Raw genomic sequence first — 18,543 nt, 5'->3', positions numbered from 1 at the left:
GTCGGGACCCTATGGCTCGCAAGCCAGATGTGGCTCTTTTGATGGCTGCATCTGGCTCACAGACAAATCTTTAATAAAAAAAATAATAACATTAAAAATATAAAACATTCTCATGTATTACAATCCATTAATTTCCTACCACTCATGTTCACGGTTGCGGGTGGCTGGAGCCAATCACAGCTGCTCTCCGAGACACCACCAAATTTTTATTGGGTAATGCGTAATGTACACGGGTCGTTTGAGGTCAGGAAGTAAACTTTCTCCTTTTAATCAGTAGTCAGCTAGCTAGAAACCCTTTTGACGAAGAAGATGGCTAAAAGAAAAAAAAGATGAGGAGTATCGTACTTTTCAGCAGGAATGGACAGAGGAATTTACCTTTGTGGAGAGAGCAGGTTCTGCAGTGTGTCTAATATGCAATGATAAAATTGCATCAATGAAACAAATATAAAGCGGCACTTCGACACACACCATACTACATTTGCATCGAAATATGCAATGGGGGACAGCAGGAAGAAAGCATGTCAAGAGCTACTGTGCTGAGTGCAAACTAGTCAGCAGCAACTCCATGTTTGGACCCAACAAGGTGACTGGAATTCGGCTAGCTTTGCTGGTGCTTTAGCAATTGTGAGAAACGGAAAGCCATTCACAGATGGGAAGTATGCCAAAACATTCATGCTTGATGTTGTCAGTGAACTTTTTGACTACTTTTTGGATAAAGACAAGATATTCAAATGAATAAAAGACATGCCTCTGTCGGCAAGAACTGTTCATAATCATACCATCATGAAGGCAAATCAAATTGAGGCAACACAAGTGAATAAATGTAGCACCATTCTTTTCTCTCGCTTTGGATGAGTCAACAGACGTAAGCCATTTATTCCAGTCTAGTGTGATTGCAAGGTATGCTGTTGGTGACACACTACGTGAGGAAAGTCTTGCTGTTTTGCCTATGAAAGAGACAACAAGACTGAGTTCACTAAAGAAAAAAATCTACCGATGGATAAACTTATTTCGGTGTGTACTGATGGTGCTCTGTGCATGGTGGGGAAAAAGAGGATTCGTAGCGCTTCTTCGTGAACATGAAAAGAGACCCGTCCTAAGTTTTTACTGCATCCTACATCCGGAGGCACATTATGCTCAGATGTGTGGTAAGCAGCTTGGTGAGGGGATGTCGCTGGTCATTCGGGTGGTCAACTTTTTTTTGTTGCCCGAGCTTTAAATGATCGCCAGTTTAAAACACTGCTGGATGAAGTTGGGAATAATTATCCTGGTCTGCTTCTGCACAGTAATGTGCGTTGGTTGTCAAGAGGGAAGGTGCTCAGCCATTTTGCAGCTTGTCTGAGCAAAATCCAGACTTTTCTTGAAATGAAAAACGTCGCCCTGGCCGGTTGGCTCAGCGGTAGAGCGTCGGCCTAGCGTGCGGAGGACCCGGGTTCGATTCCCGGCCAGGGCACATAGGAGAAGCACCCATTTGCTTCTCCACCCCTCCGCCGCGCTTTCCTCTCTGTCTCTCTCTTCCCCTCCCGCAGCCAAGGCTCCATTGGAGCAAAGATGGCCCGGGCGCTGGGGATGGTTCTGTGGCCTCTGCCCCAGGCGCTAGAGTGGCTCTGGTCGCAATATAGCGACGCCCAGGATGGGCAGAGCATCGCCCCCTGGTGGGCAGAGCGTTGCCCCTGGTGGGCGTGCCGGGTGGATCCCGGTCGGGCGCATGCGGGAGTCTGTCTGACTGTCTCTCCCGTTTCCAGCTTCAGAAAAAAAGAAAAAAAAAAAAAAAAAGAAAAAAAAAAGAAAAACGTCGAGCATCCTGAGTTAGCTAACACTGAGGGGCTCCTGAAGTTCTATCTCGTGGACATGACTGAACATCCAAACCAGCTCAATGTGAAAATGCAAGGCATTGGAAATGCAGTCTTATCCCTTCAACAAGCAGTGTTAGCATTTGAAAACAGCTGGAACTCTTCATCACGGACATTGCAACAGGTCGATTACTACATTTTGAAAAACTGGGAGAGTTTCAAGATGCATGCACACAGCAAGTGACCCTGCTCAACATCTTGATCTGCAGCAGCTAGCAGGCTTCACATCTAATCTCCTGCAGTCATTCAAAGCACGCTTTGGAGAATTTTGTGAGCGCACTCATCTTTTTAAGTTCATCGCCCATCCACATGAGTGTGCAGTGGACAGCACCGACCTGAGTTACATCCCCGGTGTCTCTGTCAGAGATTTTGAGCTACGAACTGCTGACCTGAAGGCCTCACATGTGGGTGAATAAGTTCAAGTCACTGAATGAAGATTTGGAAAGACTTGCACGACAGCATGCAGAGTTGGGGAGCAAACACAAGTGGGGAGAAATGAAATAACTTCAAACCGCACACCAGCTGGTTGTCAAAACTTGGAACACGCTTCCCATCACATACCACACAATGCAGCATGTGAGTATTGCTGTACTGACCATGTTTGGCTCTACGTATGCATGTGAGCAGTCTTTCTCACATCTGAAGAACTTTAAGACCAACCTACAATCACATTTAATGGATGGAAGTCTCAATGCCTGCATGAAGCTTAACCTCACCACGTATCAACCAGACTACAAAGCCATCATCCATTCCCGTCTGTCTCTCCCTATCTATCTCTCTTTCAGACTCTCTCTGTCTCTATAAAAACAACAACAACAACGTACTTTACTCATCATTGGTTAGCAACAGCATAACAATGTTATTAAAAAGAATTCAGAGATTTATTGTACTTTAAAAGTGTTGGTCTTACATAAAATGCACACATTTACTTGTATTTAGTGTTAAACATATTGTGTGGCTCTCATGGAATTACATTTTAAAATATGTGGCATTCATGGCTCTCTCAGCCAAAAAGGTTCCCGACCCCTGACCTAGGATGTCATTTTCCAGGCAGATTTTTGTCCAGCTCTTGCATATCTGGCTAAATTTTTCATACTAACTTCCAGTAACAGTCTCATCTCTTGCTTAGCCTTGCCCCATCTTCATGATTACCTTTAGTTTCATAGGGCTTCCAGAGCCCGTGCTCAAGCTGGCAATCTCAGGGTCTCGAACCTGGGTCCTCGGCATCCCAGTCCAACGCTTTATCCACTGCGCCACTGCCTGGTCAGGCTATGTTTCTGATTTTGGGTACAAACCATACCTAATCCAAAACAGTCTTCTTCCACTTAGATGACCTACTAGGTATTAGGTGGACAAGAGGTAATATCCTTGCATCTAACTACCTAATATTTTTAATAAATCTGGAAAGATTAATATGACTTACCAGATAAACATGTAAATAATACAGAAAATGTTCTCTGGTTTTCTTGACACTGTACAGCCAATAGTTTCTGAAGATCAGACAGCAGCCCTGATGGCCCATCTCTTTGAAATGGGATTCTGTGACAGGCAGCTGAACTTGAGGCTACTGAAGAAACACAATTACAACATCCTGCAAGTTGTGACAGAACTCCTGCAGATCAACAACAACGACTGGTACAGCCACCGCTATTGAGGAGTGACCATGTATTAAATAACTTTGCTGCTCAGAGATGATCTTTATTGTCATTGGGGTGTGGGGTAGAAGCCCTTGTTTATTTTTTAATCTGATGAATCTGTATTGAGCCCATCACTGAATTGTCAAGACAATAACCTGTATTACAGTATTTTTTGGAGCAAATCAAAGACCAGAACGTAAATTTTTGCTTTAGACATTGATGAATAGGAAGATAGGTTTTCAGTTGATTTGGATTAAACTTCTTTCTCCATTTTAGTGTGTTGAACAGTATAACTTGAACTTTCTATACAACGATTTTTCTTTGTTTGTATTGAAATTGGGTATTTTTGTTGGTTGATACGGATGTTTTTATGGGGTTGTATGTTGTCAGTTTTGAAAAGAAATTAACCCTGAAAGTTGTTTTCAAAAAATGCTCATAATTTCTCTACCCTCCCTCAAACCTCATGCTATGTGGTATTGAAATAATACCCAGAGCATAATAGGAATGTTACTCTTCCTTTCTCAAGGAGGAAGTCATTTCCCTACAAGGCTTAGTAATTGGCACTGTTGTTTTCTGAAGAGCCCATTGACCTTCTGGGTCTTTGAACTTCAGTGAAAGGAGGGGGACGTGTGCTAATTAAACTACCAGCAGTATCTATTGTAGTAGTTTTGCATACATTTTTTTTTTTATTATTTAAGAAAAAAATTAGGTAGTGTGAAATATTGTGCTAATCTTACAGAGGAAGGAAAAAAAACTTCATTAAAGGGAAAGTAAATTTAACAGTTACTTTTTTTGTTATGTCAGGACAGATCTTATTTACAGTAGAGGGAGATAGAAATGTGGGAAGTGAAGGCAGCCTCCTGTGTTAATCTCAGGCAAGTTCAGGGGTGGGCAAATGAGTGTGCATGAAGTGCAGGAAATCCTAATGACTTCCTGAATGTTTGAAATCTGTTCAGGGGTACCTAGCCCTAGCGAGTCTAGAACAGGAAGAAGAGGCTGGTGTTTTGCAAAAGTTGGATGGGGCAAACACTGAAAAAGTTTTGATTTAACCCCAGGATGAGCAGGGAAGAGCTTGCTTCCAGGAGTGCACGGCCTCACTTTGTTTACAGAAGGGTCTTGGGTACAATTGGTGAAGAAAGAGGTTACAAAACACTAAAAGATATATTCATGAAAATGACTTAAAGGGATAGAAGATAATCTCCCCCCAGCCCGAAGGGGGAAAGGGTAGTAAAATAGTATTATTTAACCTGGTTGGTATTTATAATAAATGATTTTAATTAATCATTAGCCATTAACCATAAATGTTTATTTACAGTATAACTCTTGAATGCTAATCAATAGCCAGGATTCAGACTGCAAGCCAACCAGGCTGTTCATTATTTAAAACGATTTTATCCGGGCATCTGGGTAGAGGCTGAGCGGCAGGGTGTATGTGATTAATTGGGTTGATGTGTTGCGAGACCTGTCCTGAACATCTGAGTCGTATTGTAGGGGTCCAGGAGTGCCCTGGGGTCAGGCCGTCTGACCAGTTGTACATACCCGCTGGGGGAAAAAAGTGAAATAAAGGTTCTTTTGAAACTCCTATTTGGATTGGCCGGTCTTGTGGGAACAGCGTCCAGGAACTGAGTGAGCTGAGGAACCGAGAGCGTCTCCTGCTGTGTTGAGAGGGGCGGGCCCCTGCTTGGGAGGGCGGGGCCGGAGGGGCTGGGCGGGACTTCCCAAGGCACCGAGTCAAATCTTGGAGCAAGCCCCTGGCTTCCGCACTTTCGATTCCGCTTGCAGCCGTTTCTGCTGCCGTATGGCCCGGAGGGTAAGGCACTCACGGGCCGGAGGGAAAGGACCCTTCTTTGGGAGGCAAGGGCCAAGGCACCTTCTGTGCCTCCTAGCCCAACACACAGGCACACGCGGCTACCAATCTCGACTAACGGCCTCTCGGGGGTGTCTGGTGGGACGTGAAATTCCCCCTCAGTGAAATTCCAGCCTTTCGGTCCGATCCTAAACCCCACCCCAATCTGGGCCTAACGCCGGCCCAGGAGTAGGATGGGAAGCAGATTGGCCCTCCCCATTCCTTCCAACGCGGTTCATTGGGTACCCCAGGACTGCTGAAGGGGACTGGTTTCCCTGGGCGGCTCCAGCCCTGGCTTCTCGGGTCACCCTGCCCCGCAGGCTCTCCTTCCCATAGACGCAACCCCAAACCTGCTGAGAGGAGCCTCGGATCCCAGACCTAAACCAGGTGAGGCTCCCTTTATTTCAGCCCAGGAACGTCTGAGTGCGTCTCACCTTGTCCACTCGTTGTGCCACCACGCTTGAGTTTTGGGGGAAGAAGATTTAGCCCTGGCCTTTCCTAGTGAAGGACAGACCCCCGCCCCTCAAGCATTCTTGCCTACCCCACCTCAGAAAGCAGTGAAGAGGCTTATGCTCCAGGGTTATTTTAGAGTTCTTAGCCTCACCTGTGACCAGTCAGCCTCCTTTCTCTTGTTTCAAAGAATTCCTGCCTTCCTATTAAAGCCAGCACCTGCCCAGACTAAGGAATGGAAGCTTTCCTTCTGCACCTGGGCTGGGAGACCACAGGCATTTCTTCCCAGGTGCTCCCTCTTCAGAGTTGTCTGGTTACATAGGAAGAAGGGACTCCACTAACTGTAGTCCCCTGCCCTATCCAATTTATTTCCCTTGAAGTGAATGACTGCTCAGAAACTTTCCCAGAGGAAAGAAAAAGTGTTTTGCCATTCACTTATGGAAGTCCCTTAAAGTGAAATAACTTCTGCTTTTCTTTTCCCTTTTGTAGGCAGATTGAGCTCTCCAACAATAATAAAAGAAGTTCAAGTGCATTGATATTTCTGACCTGAGAGTCCACTATAACTGCTTGATTGCTTAGGCTTGAACTTGCTGAAATTATGGTGGGACCCCTTGCCTTCTTTTTTTTTTTTTTTTTTATTTAATTAATTCATTTATTTTTACAGGGACAGAGAGAGGGATAGATTAGGGACAGATAGACAGGAACAGAGAGAGAGGAGAAGCATCAATCATCAGTTTCTCATTGAGACACCTTAGTTGTTCATTGATTGCTTTCTCATATGTCCCTTGAGGGTGGGCCTTCAGCAGGCCGAGTAACCCCTTGCTCGGGCCAGGGACCTTGGGTCCAAGCTGGCGAGCTTTTTGCGCAAACCAGATGAGCCCGCGCTAAAGCTGGCGACCTCAGGGTCTCGAACCTGGGTCCTTCCGCATCCCAGTCCAACGCTCTATCCACTGCGCCACCGCCTGGTCAGGTGCCCTTTGCCTTCTTGAGAACCTAAAACCAGAGTGACATTCAACATCAGTGCTAACAAGCTTAGCACTAAATTTTGTGCTTTTCTCATTAGTGTAAAAGCCCCCTGAACGATGAGTGAGACGTTCTCCCAGCTGGGCTCTCAGGAGGATGAATGCAAGTCGATCCTACCCCCTGACTCAGCCATTGGCAGCAACGGTAGCAGGAGGTTTTTTTCTACCTGTGTGCCTTGTGAAAGGGCTGCTGGTACCAGCTTTGTGACTTGTCCCACCTGCCAGGGCAATGGAAAGATCCCTCTAGGTGAGTAGCTCAGTTGAGGCTCTAGAAATAGTCTGAATCCAGGAAAAGCTCTATGGAGTCAGCTGGCCCATAGCCAGGTGCCACTATGCCACTAAGACTCCTTGAATGGGGTTGGGTCTCCTAGCTCTTGGTCCCCCAGTTTCAGGCTGGCCAGGGAGATGCTGACCCTTCCGGCCATGGTTGTACTCCCGGTTAAAATCCCCAGGGGATTCCCAGCGTCCCTCCCTTAAACAGTGTGCCTTAGGATTCAGGAAGTTACAAACCGACTTCTTCAAAGAAGCTAGGCTCTGATTTGCTGGTGGCTTGCAGAGATTCTTCACATGTTTGTGAAAAATCTCACTTTCATTCTAGAGATAGCAAAACTGAGCTGCCAACTTCAGCAGCCCAGCCCAGTGCTCCCAGTCCTGCTCTGGGGCAGAAGTGGCATGTGTCTGACATTGCTCTGTGGTGTGGAGGGGGACTTCTGGCAGGCTGGCCAGGAAACATCTGTCATGGACACTTCGTAGCCCTTCCTCTCACTTCTTTCTGTCTACAGAGCTAGAGAAGCAGCTGGTGGCCCTCATCCCCTATGGGGACCAGAGATTGAAGCCCAGGCACACGTAAGCCCCTCTTTCAACTCCTCAGCCCCATAGGCCATTGCCACTGGAGTATGTTCTTTGTCTCCCCCATTCTGCCTCCTTCCAGTTTTTCTCCATTGATTCTCCCTCAAAAAACCTGAGCCTCACTGAGCTCAGACTAGTTCCGTTTCCAAGGATTTTCCTGATTTAAGAAATCTGGTCATAGCTATCTGAAGCCACTCAGTGTCCTCCTGAGCATCACTGCCTCAAAGAGCATGGCTCCCTTTCAAAGATAGAGAGGACCTCTTGAGTATGCAAGTCCTTCCAGGAGGGAGGGAGTGGCCCTGGCTGCAACTGGTTTAGGGAAGTTATTTTTCCTAAGAGCTTCCCTTGCTGTGATAGCCCAGACCTGCTGGTTCTCTTCCCAGTAGAGATGGAAAACCAGCTGCTCCCTGTTCTGAGACACATCAGAACCTCAGAGGCAGCCCTGAATTTCACTGGGGAGGGGGTCATGACCCTGACTATCATCTGCGTCCATTTGATATGGATTCCTACAACCTCCTCCCAAGGTCCTCAGCTTCAGTCCCAGCCTTCCCCACCACTGCACCAGAATCCATATCTAGCAGTGCCCCTCATAAGATTCCTACAAGGTGCTATCTTTTTAATGCCTGCGTCAATTTTAATTAGATGGACAAATGACATCCTGTTCTGATTATTCAGGACTCTCAAAATTCATGTGTACTGACTTTTCCCAGTGGTAGTAGTTAGCATTTGCTGAGCTTTAACTATGTGTCAGGACTTGGGATCATTGCTTTTTTATGCATTAGCCATATCAGATTCTATGAGGTAGGTACAATTATCTCCATTTTATAGTAAAAACTGAGGCTTAGGGTTGCTCAGTGCTACTGGACCAGTGGGGTACAGAGAGCTGGGAATGGAAGCCAAACTATCTACATCCCAATTCTGTGTTCCTACCTACTTTGGGCCACATTTGAGTGTAGGTTGGTCCTCCACATCCAGGGGGCTAAATGTATACTTGTGGGGGGAGGCAGACTCCAGAGGAGAGCCTGTACGTGGAGAGGAGTGTCTGAACGCCCCCTGCCTGAGTTTCCTTGCTGTTCAGAAGTCTCCACTCCTCTACCATGGGCCCTGCTTTCCTACAGGAAGCTCTTCGTGTTCCTGGCGGTGCTCATATGTCTGGTGACTTCCTCCCTCATCATCTTTTTCCTGTTTCCTCGGTCCATCGCTGTGCAGCCTGCGGGCCTCAACTCCTCCACTGTGGCCTTTGATAAGGCTGATGTCCTCCTCAACCTAACGGTGGGTGGATGCCTGTACCCCTGGGCTCTGACCCCCATCTTCCCAGCAGTACTTCTCTGTGACCCTTGCCCTGTGTTGTGACTCTGGACACGGGTAGCCAGGGACCTTACGGCACCCAGAGGCTGTTAGAAACCTGGGGAGAAGCAGGGCAGCCTTGAGTCCCATAACAGATTGTGTAGGATTGGGACTCTACACAGTGAGGGGTCAGAATCGGGGCCCGAGAAATAAATCACTGGGTATAATGGGGGTGGCGTGCCTGAGACTTCCTGAATGGGCAGAATAAGACTGGATGCTGAGCCAGCTTAATATTTTAGTTAAAGTGGCCCTCACCATTAAGAGCCCCTGTGAGGGGCTCCTGGCACTGGTCTTCTGCAGCTCAGGCCCGTATTGGGGGTGGGGCTCAGTCAGGCTGGGGTTTTGAAACCGTTTGATTTCTCCTTTCCAAGGAAGGCCACTCTCACTCCTCCCTTTCCTTCTCTTCAACCCTAGAATATCTTGAACATCTCAAATAGTAATTACTACCCCATCATTGTGACCCAGCTAACCATTGAGGTTCTGCACCTGTCCCTCGTGGTGGGGCATGTCTCCAACAGCCTCCTCCTACACATCAACCCTTTGGCCAATAAACAGGTGACTCCCTCTCCCTGGCCAGCCCTGCCCACAGGTAGATGGGTGTGTGTGGTGATGGGAAGGGGGCAGCAACTGGAGATAGGGCTAACCCTATGCCCATTTGATTGACAGATATTTTATGCAGTAGCCAACAAGATCTGGGATGAAAACACATAGTGAGTATCCCTTGATCTCTTCTCCCTTGGCCTCTTTTCTGTCGGAAATCATCCTTAATTCCTACCAGAGTTCTTGATTGCTTAGCAAACCCTGCAGCTAGCATCTGGCCTGCACTCATGGCTGAGGCTGCAATGTGCAACGGTTCAGTGTCCCCAGCCTCTTCCTGTTTGGGGCTAGGTTAGAATAAACAGGCTAGAATTTGGTTAATCCTTACAATATGTGGCCTTGGGTTCATCAGCTGAATTGCTAAGAAGCATGAATGTCTTGTTCTCTGTGGAGGGAGGGGCCAGCACATGCTTGGGCCAAGCAGGTAGGGATTGGAGGAGTGATATTACAGCAGGGTGACATACTCCTGCTAGGCAGAGGGAGAGGGGAGGGGTAGAGTAGCATTTGAGGCCCCTGATGGAGAGGGACCCAGGCGGCTAGGAGGCTGGGTGGGACACCTGCTGGTCTCTAAGCCTTCTGATAGGCTACTCAGTGTGAAACGTGATTCAATGTGTTTCTCTCTCCCTCCTCCCCCCTCAGCAAAATCTGTACTTGGCTGAAAATCAAAGTCCACCATGTCCTTTTGCACATCCAGTAAGTAGGGCTTGGAGCCCTGGTGTCCCCTCTCCCACTTCTGACTCCAGTCTCTCCTCAGCCCACCTTGTGAGAGGCAAGTCATCCAGGCTGATCCATGAATCTGTTAATTCTTGGGAATAGCAGGTCCAGTCCGCTCTCTAGGTCCCAATTTGCTTATATGCTATTACTGTGACAGCGCAGAGCTGTTTGGAACACAGGCAGGGCAGCAATCCCAGATGTCTTAGGAGAATGGGGAACCAAAGACAGGGGGCTGGTATCTGAGGAAGCCAACCCACCCTCCTGACGGCAGAGCAGGGCCAGAGCGGTCCTCTTCTTCCCAGACACAGTGACAAAGTCTGCTTCCTCTCCAGGGGCACCTTGACCTATACCTACCTGAGCCACTCAGAGCAGCTGGTCTTCCAGAACTATGAATATGTGGACTGCCGGGGAAACACATCGGTGCCTCACTAGCTGGTCCCTCAGCTGCCGTCACATGTCTGCTGTCCCCAAATTCCAGGCATCTGCTAGCCTGGTCTGTATCTCTCACAACTCCATGGTGCCCACGGAAGGACTGTGGTGACTTTGCCAAAGGAAAAGCACTGCTTTATCATACTCTCCCGCCCCAGCCCCGCCCCGCCCCCCACACCCACACCCACACCCTCGGCATAAGAAACTTTCTGTGGAAGTTAACTTCACACACACACATACATACACACGGCGGCGACATCCTCTGACTTCCACACAAAGAGAAGCCCGGTCCTTCTAGGGGCTGCCACCAGGTTTTCCCTTCGGTCTGTTTGAGGAGTCTGACCTGATGTTTCCTCCAAGTTACCTTAGAGTCCTCAGGGCCCTGGAGTGGCCCCTGCCCTTTCTGTTTTTAGCACCTTAGTTGCCTAGCTCCTAAGGTCTGGTCTTCTCCTGCCTGAAGGTGGAAAAAGCTTTAATTTTATCTGGCTTTAAAAACATGAACTCTGTTTCAATAATTCAGAACATAAAGAGCTACTTTAAATTTGTGTGTGTGCACATGCATGCACCACATCTCGGAAAATGTACAGAAAGTAATATATCTTCAACCATTAAATTACTTCTTTAATTAAAAAAAAAGTCTTCTGGATCACCTAGATAAATATGACCACTGAGACAGAGAGAGGGCCAGAGGAAAGTCATTCCCCAAATCATACACAAGAGAGCTTTTATAACAAAGGAGCTAGTGCCAGAAGGACCACAAAATGTTACAGGATGTCATTCCTCTGGGTTAACTTTAAAAAACAAGACCTTTAAAATATAATGGAGTCTTTATAACACTGTATAACAAGATGGGTAGACTGAAAATCTTTTGTAACACATAGAAGTTTCTTGCAAGTTCAGGAAGCCACCAAACGTCCTCTAAATCCCCTGACCTGAGGCTCCTTTCAGATTCAGCCTCTCAAAATAAATGCAGAGAGGTTTGTCCAGAGGGTGAAGTCAATCAAAGAGTGAAATCAGCTGCAAGGTTTTGGAACCTGGTGTAAGATACCCAGGACAGCGCTACCCTAGCATAGGAGTGATGGTGCAGTTCTTTTCAAGAGACAAACCTGTAGCACCGAGCATACATGTTGAATAGGAAAAACATTTCTGACTTGGCCTCCCTGTCTGTGCAGTCCCAGAGAAAATCTTGTACTTTTCCTCCCTCATTAATGCTCTGGCTGGGTAACTCAGTTGACTAGGACGTCATTCCAAGACACTAAGGTTGCAGGTTCGATCCTGGTCAGGGCACATACAAGATGAATGCATGGATAAGTGGAACAACAAATCGATGTTTTGCTCTTTTTCTATCTCAAATCAATAAATAAAAATTAAAAAATTAAAAGGAAGAGTCCAATGAGAAAAAAAAAAGTGGATAAAGCGTCAACCTGGAATTCTGAGGTCGCCGGTTCGAAACCCTGCACTTGTCTGGTCAAGGCACATGTGAGAGTTGATGCTTCCTGCTCCCCCCTCTTCTCTCTCTCTCTTTCTCTCTCCTCTAAAATGAATAAATTTAAAAAAAATAAAAGTTTCTTGTAAGTTTTTCCTGTCAAAATATTAAAGGAGTTTTGAATTAAAAACAAAAAACATATCCTGGCTGGATGGCTCGCTTGGCTGGAGCATTGTCTTGCAATGCAGAGGTGGCTGGTTCAGTCATTGGCCGGGGCACATACAGAAACAGATCGATGCTTCTGTCTCCCCCTTGCCCCCCTTCCTCTCTCTGGATTCAATAAAAATAAAAAAATTTAAAAAATAGAAAAAAATAACGACAAAAAAAAAGGCAACAGAGAACATTAAAAACATACACACACACAAAAAAAAACATGAACTCTTGCCCTGGCTGGATAGCTTGATTGATTAGAGTGTCATCCTGAAAAACAGGTTGCAGGTTCGATCCCCAGTCAGGGCACATACAGATCAATGTTTGACTCTCTCCCTTCCTCTCTCTCTAAAATCAAGTTTAAAAGAATGAATTATTTTGGGGTCTTCCACCTATTGATGGGGAAGTGACGTGAGGGACATTAAGTGCTGTCCCCAGGGTCTTTTAGGATACATAGATGCTTTCCTGTGCCTCCTGGCTTTGGTCGTGTGACAAAGTGGTCTGCTTCTCTCCTGGTAACTTGTCCCCTGCCTATCTGATGGCTGGATTGGCCAAGGCCCTTCGGCTCTGCATCCTTCCTGGTTAAAGGCTGTCCTGCTTCCTAGGGAAGACAGCCATCCTCCAGCTCAAGCTTCTCTCCATGAAACAGTTTTATTCTCTTCACAGCAGAAGCAAAGTAGGAGGGAGGTACCTACCACCCCGTGGGCCTACACAGGAAAAACAGACAAAGCCAGAGTCATTGTCAAAGGTATTTATTGGCCTGGGCCGGATAGCTCCCTTGGTTAGAGTGCTGCCCTGAAACACAAAGGTTGCCAGTTCAATCCCCGGTCATACAGGAACAGATCAATGTTTCTCTCCCTTCCTCCCTTCCTCCCTTCCACCCTTCCTCTCTCTAAAATCAATCAATAAAAATATTTATTAAAGGAAAGCTTCTGGCTTGTGATGAGCCTCCAACACTGAGCCCGTGCAAGCAGACACAAGCAGGCCCAAGAGTGGGCCCGCTGCTATCCTCCCGAAAGCCTGCAGAGGCAAGACTGACAGTACCCAGCCCAGCGGCTGGGCTCTGCTGCGCCGGGACCCGCCCTCTGCTCCTGGAGGACTCAGCTTTCCTTTGAGCATCTGTCACTCAGATGAAGCTAAGCCCCAGATACTCCAGGCCCCACTGGGCTCAAGTGCAGGCAGTTTCTGTTCTTTAGCTGAGCAGAAATGGTATTCACTCTAAAGATGGCTAAGGTTTTTATCAGATGTGTGGAGAGATGAGCTTAGGTGGTGGGTAAAGCTGAACTTGAAGTAGGATGGATGGAGAGGGGGATCTGGCGGCTGGTTGGGGGGACCAGAGGAAGGAAGGAGGTTATGCTGTCTCCTCACTTACATGTGTGGGTAATGGGTCAAGGTGATTCTGGCAAGAGCAGAGAAGTCTAGGAAGGCCAAGCTAGAGCTGCTATGTGTAGGCCACCAAATGTAAAGAATTTATATTGTAGCCTGACCAGGTGGTGGCGCAGTGGATAGAGCGTCGGACTGGGATGCCGAGGACCCAGGTTCGATACCCCGAGGTCACCAGCTTGAGCGCGGGCTCATCTGGCTTGAGCAAAAAGCTCACCAGCTTGGACCCAAGGTCGCTGGCTTGAGCAAGGGATTACTCGGTCTGCTGAAGGCCCACGGTCAAGGCACATATGAGAAAGCAATCAATGAACAACTAAGGTGTCGCAACGAAAAACTGATGATTGATGCTTCTCATCTCTCTCTGTTTCTGTCTGTCTGTCCCTGTCTATTCCTCTCTCTGATGCTCTCTCTGTCCCGATAAAAAAAAAAGAATTTATATTGTAGTCAATAAACTATACTTAACAATGTTAAAAAAAAAAAGTCTCCACCTGGCTTGTGGTGGTGCAGAGGACAGAAAGCCAACCTGGAACGCTGAGGTCGCCAGTTCGAAACACTGGGCTTGCCTGGTCAAGGCACATACAGCAAGCAACTAGTGAACAGCTAGAGTGAAGCAACTACTTCTCATTTTCCCTACCCTCCTCTCTGTAAAATCAATAAATAATATCTTTTTTTTTTACCCTCTTTTTTTTTTTTTTTTTTTTTTTTTATTTTTCCGAAGCTGGAAACGGGGAGGCAATCAGACAGACTCCCGCATGCGCCCGACCGGGATCCCCCTGGCACGCCCACCAGGGGGCGATGCTCTTCCCATCTGGTGCGTCACTCTGTTGCAACCAGAGCCATTCTAGCACCTAAGGCAGAGGCCACAGAGCCATCCTCAGTGCCCGGGCCAACTTTGCTCCAATGGAGCCTTGGCTGTGGGAGGGGAAGAGAGAGACAGAGAGGAAGGAGAGGGGGAGGGGTGGAGAAGCAGATGGGTGCTTCTCCTGTGTGCCCTGGCTGGGAATCGAACCCGGGACTCCTGCACGCCAGACCGATGCTCTCCCACTGAGCCAACCGGCCAGGACCAGTAAATAATATCTTTAAAGAAAAAAAAGTTTCCTGTGAGTGGAAGGGAGCTGGCGAACATGTCTCATCTCATCCTGTTTCTTGATGTCCGAGCGGGTGTCAAAGTCTATTCCTCAGGCCCTATGCCCCTTAATACCATGTCCTTCCTTCCTAGCTTCTCAGAGATGGCTCCTAAGGAGCTTGCTCTCTCCCTTGCTCTCACTGTATGTCACTAAGGTCCCTTCCAACTTTAGTCCTGTCTGTGTCTCTCCAGATGCGTCCCAGCTGCTCCCCGCAGGAAATACTACAGTGAGGGGCTCCTTCAATCTGACCAAAGGCAATGCTGTGTGAGTCACAATAACAGGACCCAGGCATCCTCCTTGCTAGTCCCAGGTGGAAGAGGGTGCTGGGTTGGAGGACCCTGGTGTCTGGGAGTAGTAGGGGGACTCCTGGGCCTTTGGAGCCTCTTGGTCGTCTCTGTTCCTTGGAAAGTCTGCAGCTCCGAAGGAAGAGACATGTGGATTTTTGTGGGCCAGTCCCCATCCCCTTCCCAGGGTCAGGTGTCCTATGCCTGAGGTTGTAGCTCCCCTTTACTCTGAGTTCTTTCTCTCCATTCCCACCTCCCATCACCCATCAATAGCTGAATGCCCACTGTAGGCCTGGCAATACCCTGGACTTGGGGGATTCCTCCCTTGGGGGGTCCCTCCCTGTCTGCCATCTCTTCCTACTGCTGCCCCAGGCCTGCTCTGGTGGGAGACAACCCCTCCTTCCCGAGCTGTATCTCAGGAAGCATCGGATAGGAGAAAGGGGTGATGGCTTCTGTGAGAGTCATAAACCTAAATCCCAGACAGAACTATCATTGCTAAAAAAAAAAAAAAAAAAAAAAAAGGCTAGTGGAGCTGTCAACTCGGTGAGTCCAAGGCCAAGTTCTCCCATTCGCATTGCCTGGAGAAGCATGCAGTTGCTTTCCACTATCTTCTCTCACCCTCTCCATCCCCTTCATGGGGCTTCCTGCCCCCTTCCCCTCATCCCTGTCTCACAGAGCTGACCGGTCTCAGTTCTTTCCAGGAAGAAATCACATTTTATTCCCGGCTAGCCTGTCTTCTAGAGTGGGTCAGGAGCGGGTGGCTTTGGAGTGGCGGTGTTGCTGGGTGGTGGGAAGCTGGGGTTGCTCATCTGTTTTTTACTGATGGCCAGTCAGGTGTGGGCACAATCTCTGGATCACCACTGCTGTATGTAATCGGTTGACTGAGAAGAGGGAGAGACCGGAGGCAAAACGGGTAGTTAGCAGTTTCTCGGCCCGCTGGTTTCAGAACATTAATCCTTTTGAGGCCAGAGAATCAAAGTGAAATGTAACAGCCCAGTCCTTGGTCTAAAAGAGTTAGGAATAAGCCAGGCTCTAAGCTAAGTGCTTTTGATGTCTTCTCTTATAATTGCCACATGCAGCCCTCATGAAGGCTCTGTGAAGGAGGTGGTATTATTAGCATATGGATGGGACAGCTGAGGCTCAGAGATTAAGTCATGCTACTAGGGAATGGGGTTCCTGACTGAGACCAACAACTTCTGACTTCAGGTCTTGGCTTCTTCCTGCTCCAGCTGCCTCTACCCCAATCAGCACTTAAAACAGCCTCCTTATTTTACTTCTCTGGCACCTGTTCTATCTCTCCAAATAGATTGTCAACCCCTCCACTTACGCTCAGTGCTTAGCAACAGCCCCAATTTAGACATTTTTAGGAGGTAAGGAACGGGCTATCCAGAAGTGACTGAAATAATTGCAGGCCCTCTCCGATTCCTGCCAAGGAAGCTCTTGAGACTATACACACTCACCCACAAGCACACTCTCAGACACGCGCCCAGAGTCCGTCTGCCTCTCCCACCCTGTCTCACCGTGAATCGGAGGACCCTGGTGTATTTATCCGGGCTACGTTGGTCTGATTGCCTGAAACCTGATGAAGCAAAATACAGGTTAGTCATCTGGCAGTCTCTGAGTTCTGGAGAGTTTATGGCAGAGTTGGACTCTTCACTATGTGGCTGGGGGACAGGTGGCAGCCCTGGCCTAGGGCAAGGCACAGACTGAGCCCACCCTGCATATTCTCAACTAGGAACTGTGACTTCCTGCTCCAGGCCTCACAGGACTTGGTATATCTGTTGCTAAGCCTACAACTCACATCCCACCCTCTGACCACCCTCACCCTGGAGGAAGGGCTGACAACTTCTCAGCCATCCTCTGCAGAAATCATCCTCTGCAGAAATTGGCAGCCTTCTTTGCAGTGCTAGGTTGGCAAAAACACTCTCAGAGGGAATGGCCTCCCAGTAAAGACCAAGGGTGCCGCGGAGAGTCAGTGAGGTTGGGGTAACAGATGTGGACTCGAGACAACAAAGCTGAGATGGAAGACTTCGCACTCACCAGGGTCCCGAGGGATTTTCTGTCCTCCTTGCAATATGTTGTTACAATAGTTAGATTGTCCTCCAGCCTGATGGGTCCCCACTGAGCCAAGTTGGGGACCAGGCTTTTGGGAATCCTGGAGATTGTGCTCGGCAGTGTACCGAGTAAGAGGGTCTTGGACATTTCCTTGCCTTGTCTGAGGTGGCGGCTGCAGCGGCGGCAGGGGCGGTGGCTGCTCTGCTGGCTTTGGCGTGGGTGGCTGTGGTTGCGCAGGTGGGGGCTGAGGTTCTACCGCTGGTGGCCACGGCTCCTGCTGTGACTGCCACAATAGCCAGGGATATTCCTCAATCTGGCATTCTTCCTCTTGGTGTTTCTTCAGTGCCTGGCAAGAAGCCCCCAACAAGTGACATCCTTCTCCCTCACACCCAGTCACTCACCTGCCAGACACCACAGAGAGCAAGACAAACACATCCAGAGGGAGATGAGGCTGAAGGTCTCTGTTCCCTAGAGTTGGAGGCTAAGGCTATCTCCCTTCACTCACCACAACACCCAAGACTGTTTCTCTGGTGATGGTGCCCCCTGGCACAGCCCCTGCCCAGGAAATATCAGTCTCTGAGCACCTACCTCCTAGCTTGGGAGCTGTGCACTGAAAAACAGTTTGCAGTACAGGAGCATAAAGAATAGTTTTGTCGCCTAACCTGTGGTCGCGCAGTGGATAAAGCATCGACCTGGAACACTGAGGTCGCCGGTTCGAAACCCTGGGCTTGCCCAGTCAAGGCACATATGGGAATTGATGCTTCCTGCTCCTCCCCTCCCTCTCTCCCCCCTTCTCTAAAATTAATAAATAAAATCTTAAAAAAAAAAAAGAATAGTTTTGTCCAGGCCCTGGACTGTTTGCTCAGTGGTAGAGCGTCAGCCTGGCATGTGGATGTCCTGGGTTCGATTGCCAGTCAGGACACATAGAAGTGACCATCTACTTCTCCACCCCTCCCCCTCTCACTTCTTTCTCTCTCTCTCTCTCTCTTTCTCTCTCTCCTCCCCACCTACAGCCATGGCTCAATTGGAGCGAGTTGGCCCCACGCACTGAGGATAGCTCCATGGCCATCGTTTCAAGCGCTAAAAAATGGCTTCAGTTACAACAGAGCAAGGGCCCCAGATGGGCAGAGCATCATCCCCTAGTGCAGCGGTTCTCAACCTGTGGGTTGTGACCCCGGCGAGGTCGCCTAAAGCCATTGGAAAATACATAATGCATATCAGGTATTTACATTCCGAATCATAACTGTAGCAAAATTACAGTTATGAAGTAGCCACCAAAATTATTTTTTGGTTTGGGGTCACCACAACATGAGG

At 48.2% G+C, this 18,543-nt stretch overlaps 2 protein-coding genes across 8 annotated transcripts in view; both read left to right on the top strand.

Moving 5' to 3' along the window:
• The window catches only part of NBR1 (NBR1 autophagy cargo receptor), a 40,635-nt gene extending 35,561 nt beyond the window's left edge, over window positions 1-5,074 (top strand). For all 4 annotated transcript variants that reach the window (XM_066364070.1, XM_066364072.1, XM_066364071.1 and 1 more), the window contains one exon: window positions 3,334-5,074. In XM_066364070.1, the coding sequence (XP_066220167.1) occupies window positions 3,334-3,507 (174 nt within the window). In that variant the 3' untranslated portion in view covers window positions 3,508-5,074. The remainder of the gene's footprint in view (window positions 1-3,333) is intronic.
• Window positions 5,075-5,220: 146 nt separating this feature from the next.
• Window positions 5,221-18,543, top strand: part of TMEM106A (transmembrane protein 106A) — a 158,061-nt gene continuing 144,738 nt past the window's right edge. Inside the window, exons 1-9 of one of the 4 annotated variants that reach the window (XR_010748916.1) lie at window positions 5,221-5,300; window positions 5,657-5,723; window positions 6,850-7,055; window positions 7,591-7,654; window positions 8,776-8,929; window positions 9,419-9,559; window positions 9,671-9,714; window positions 10,241-10,294; window positions 10,648-11,734. Coding sequence is in view for 1 of the 4 variants with exons in the window: in XM_066364080.1 (XP_066220177.1) it covers window positions 6,869-7,055; window positions 7,591-7,654; window positions 8,776-8,929; window positions 9,419-9,559; window positions 9,671-9,714; window positions 10,241-10,294; window positions 10,648-10,747 (744 nt within the window). In the remaining 3 variants the exon portion in view is untranslated. The other 3 variants (XR_010748915.1, XR_010748917.1, XM_066364080.1) reach the window with 3 other exon arrangements.

Source organism: Saccopteryx leptura, chromosome 2 (assembly GCF_036850995.1).
Source record: "Saccopteryx leptura isolate mSacLep1 chromosome 2, mSacLep1_pri_phased_curated, whole genome shotgun sequence".
Taxonomy (NCBI): Eukaryota; Metazoa; Chordata; class Mammalia; order Chiroptera; family Emballonuridae; genus Saccopteryx; species Saccopteryx leptura.
Note: the sequence above shows the minus strand (reverse complement) of the source record. Positions and strands in the feature narration are given on the sequence as shown.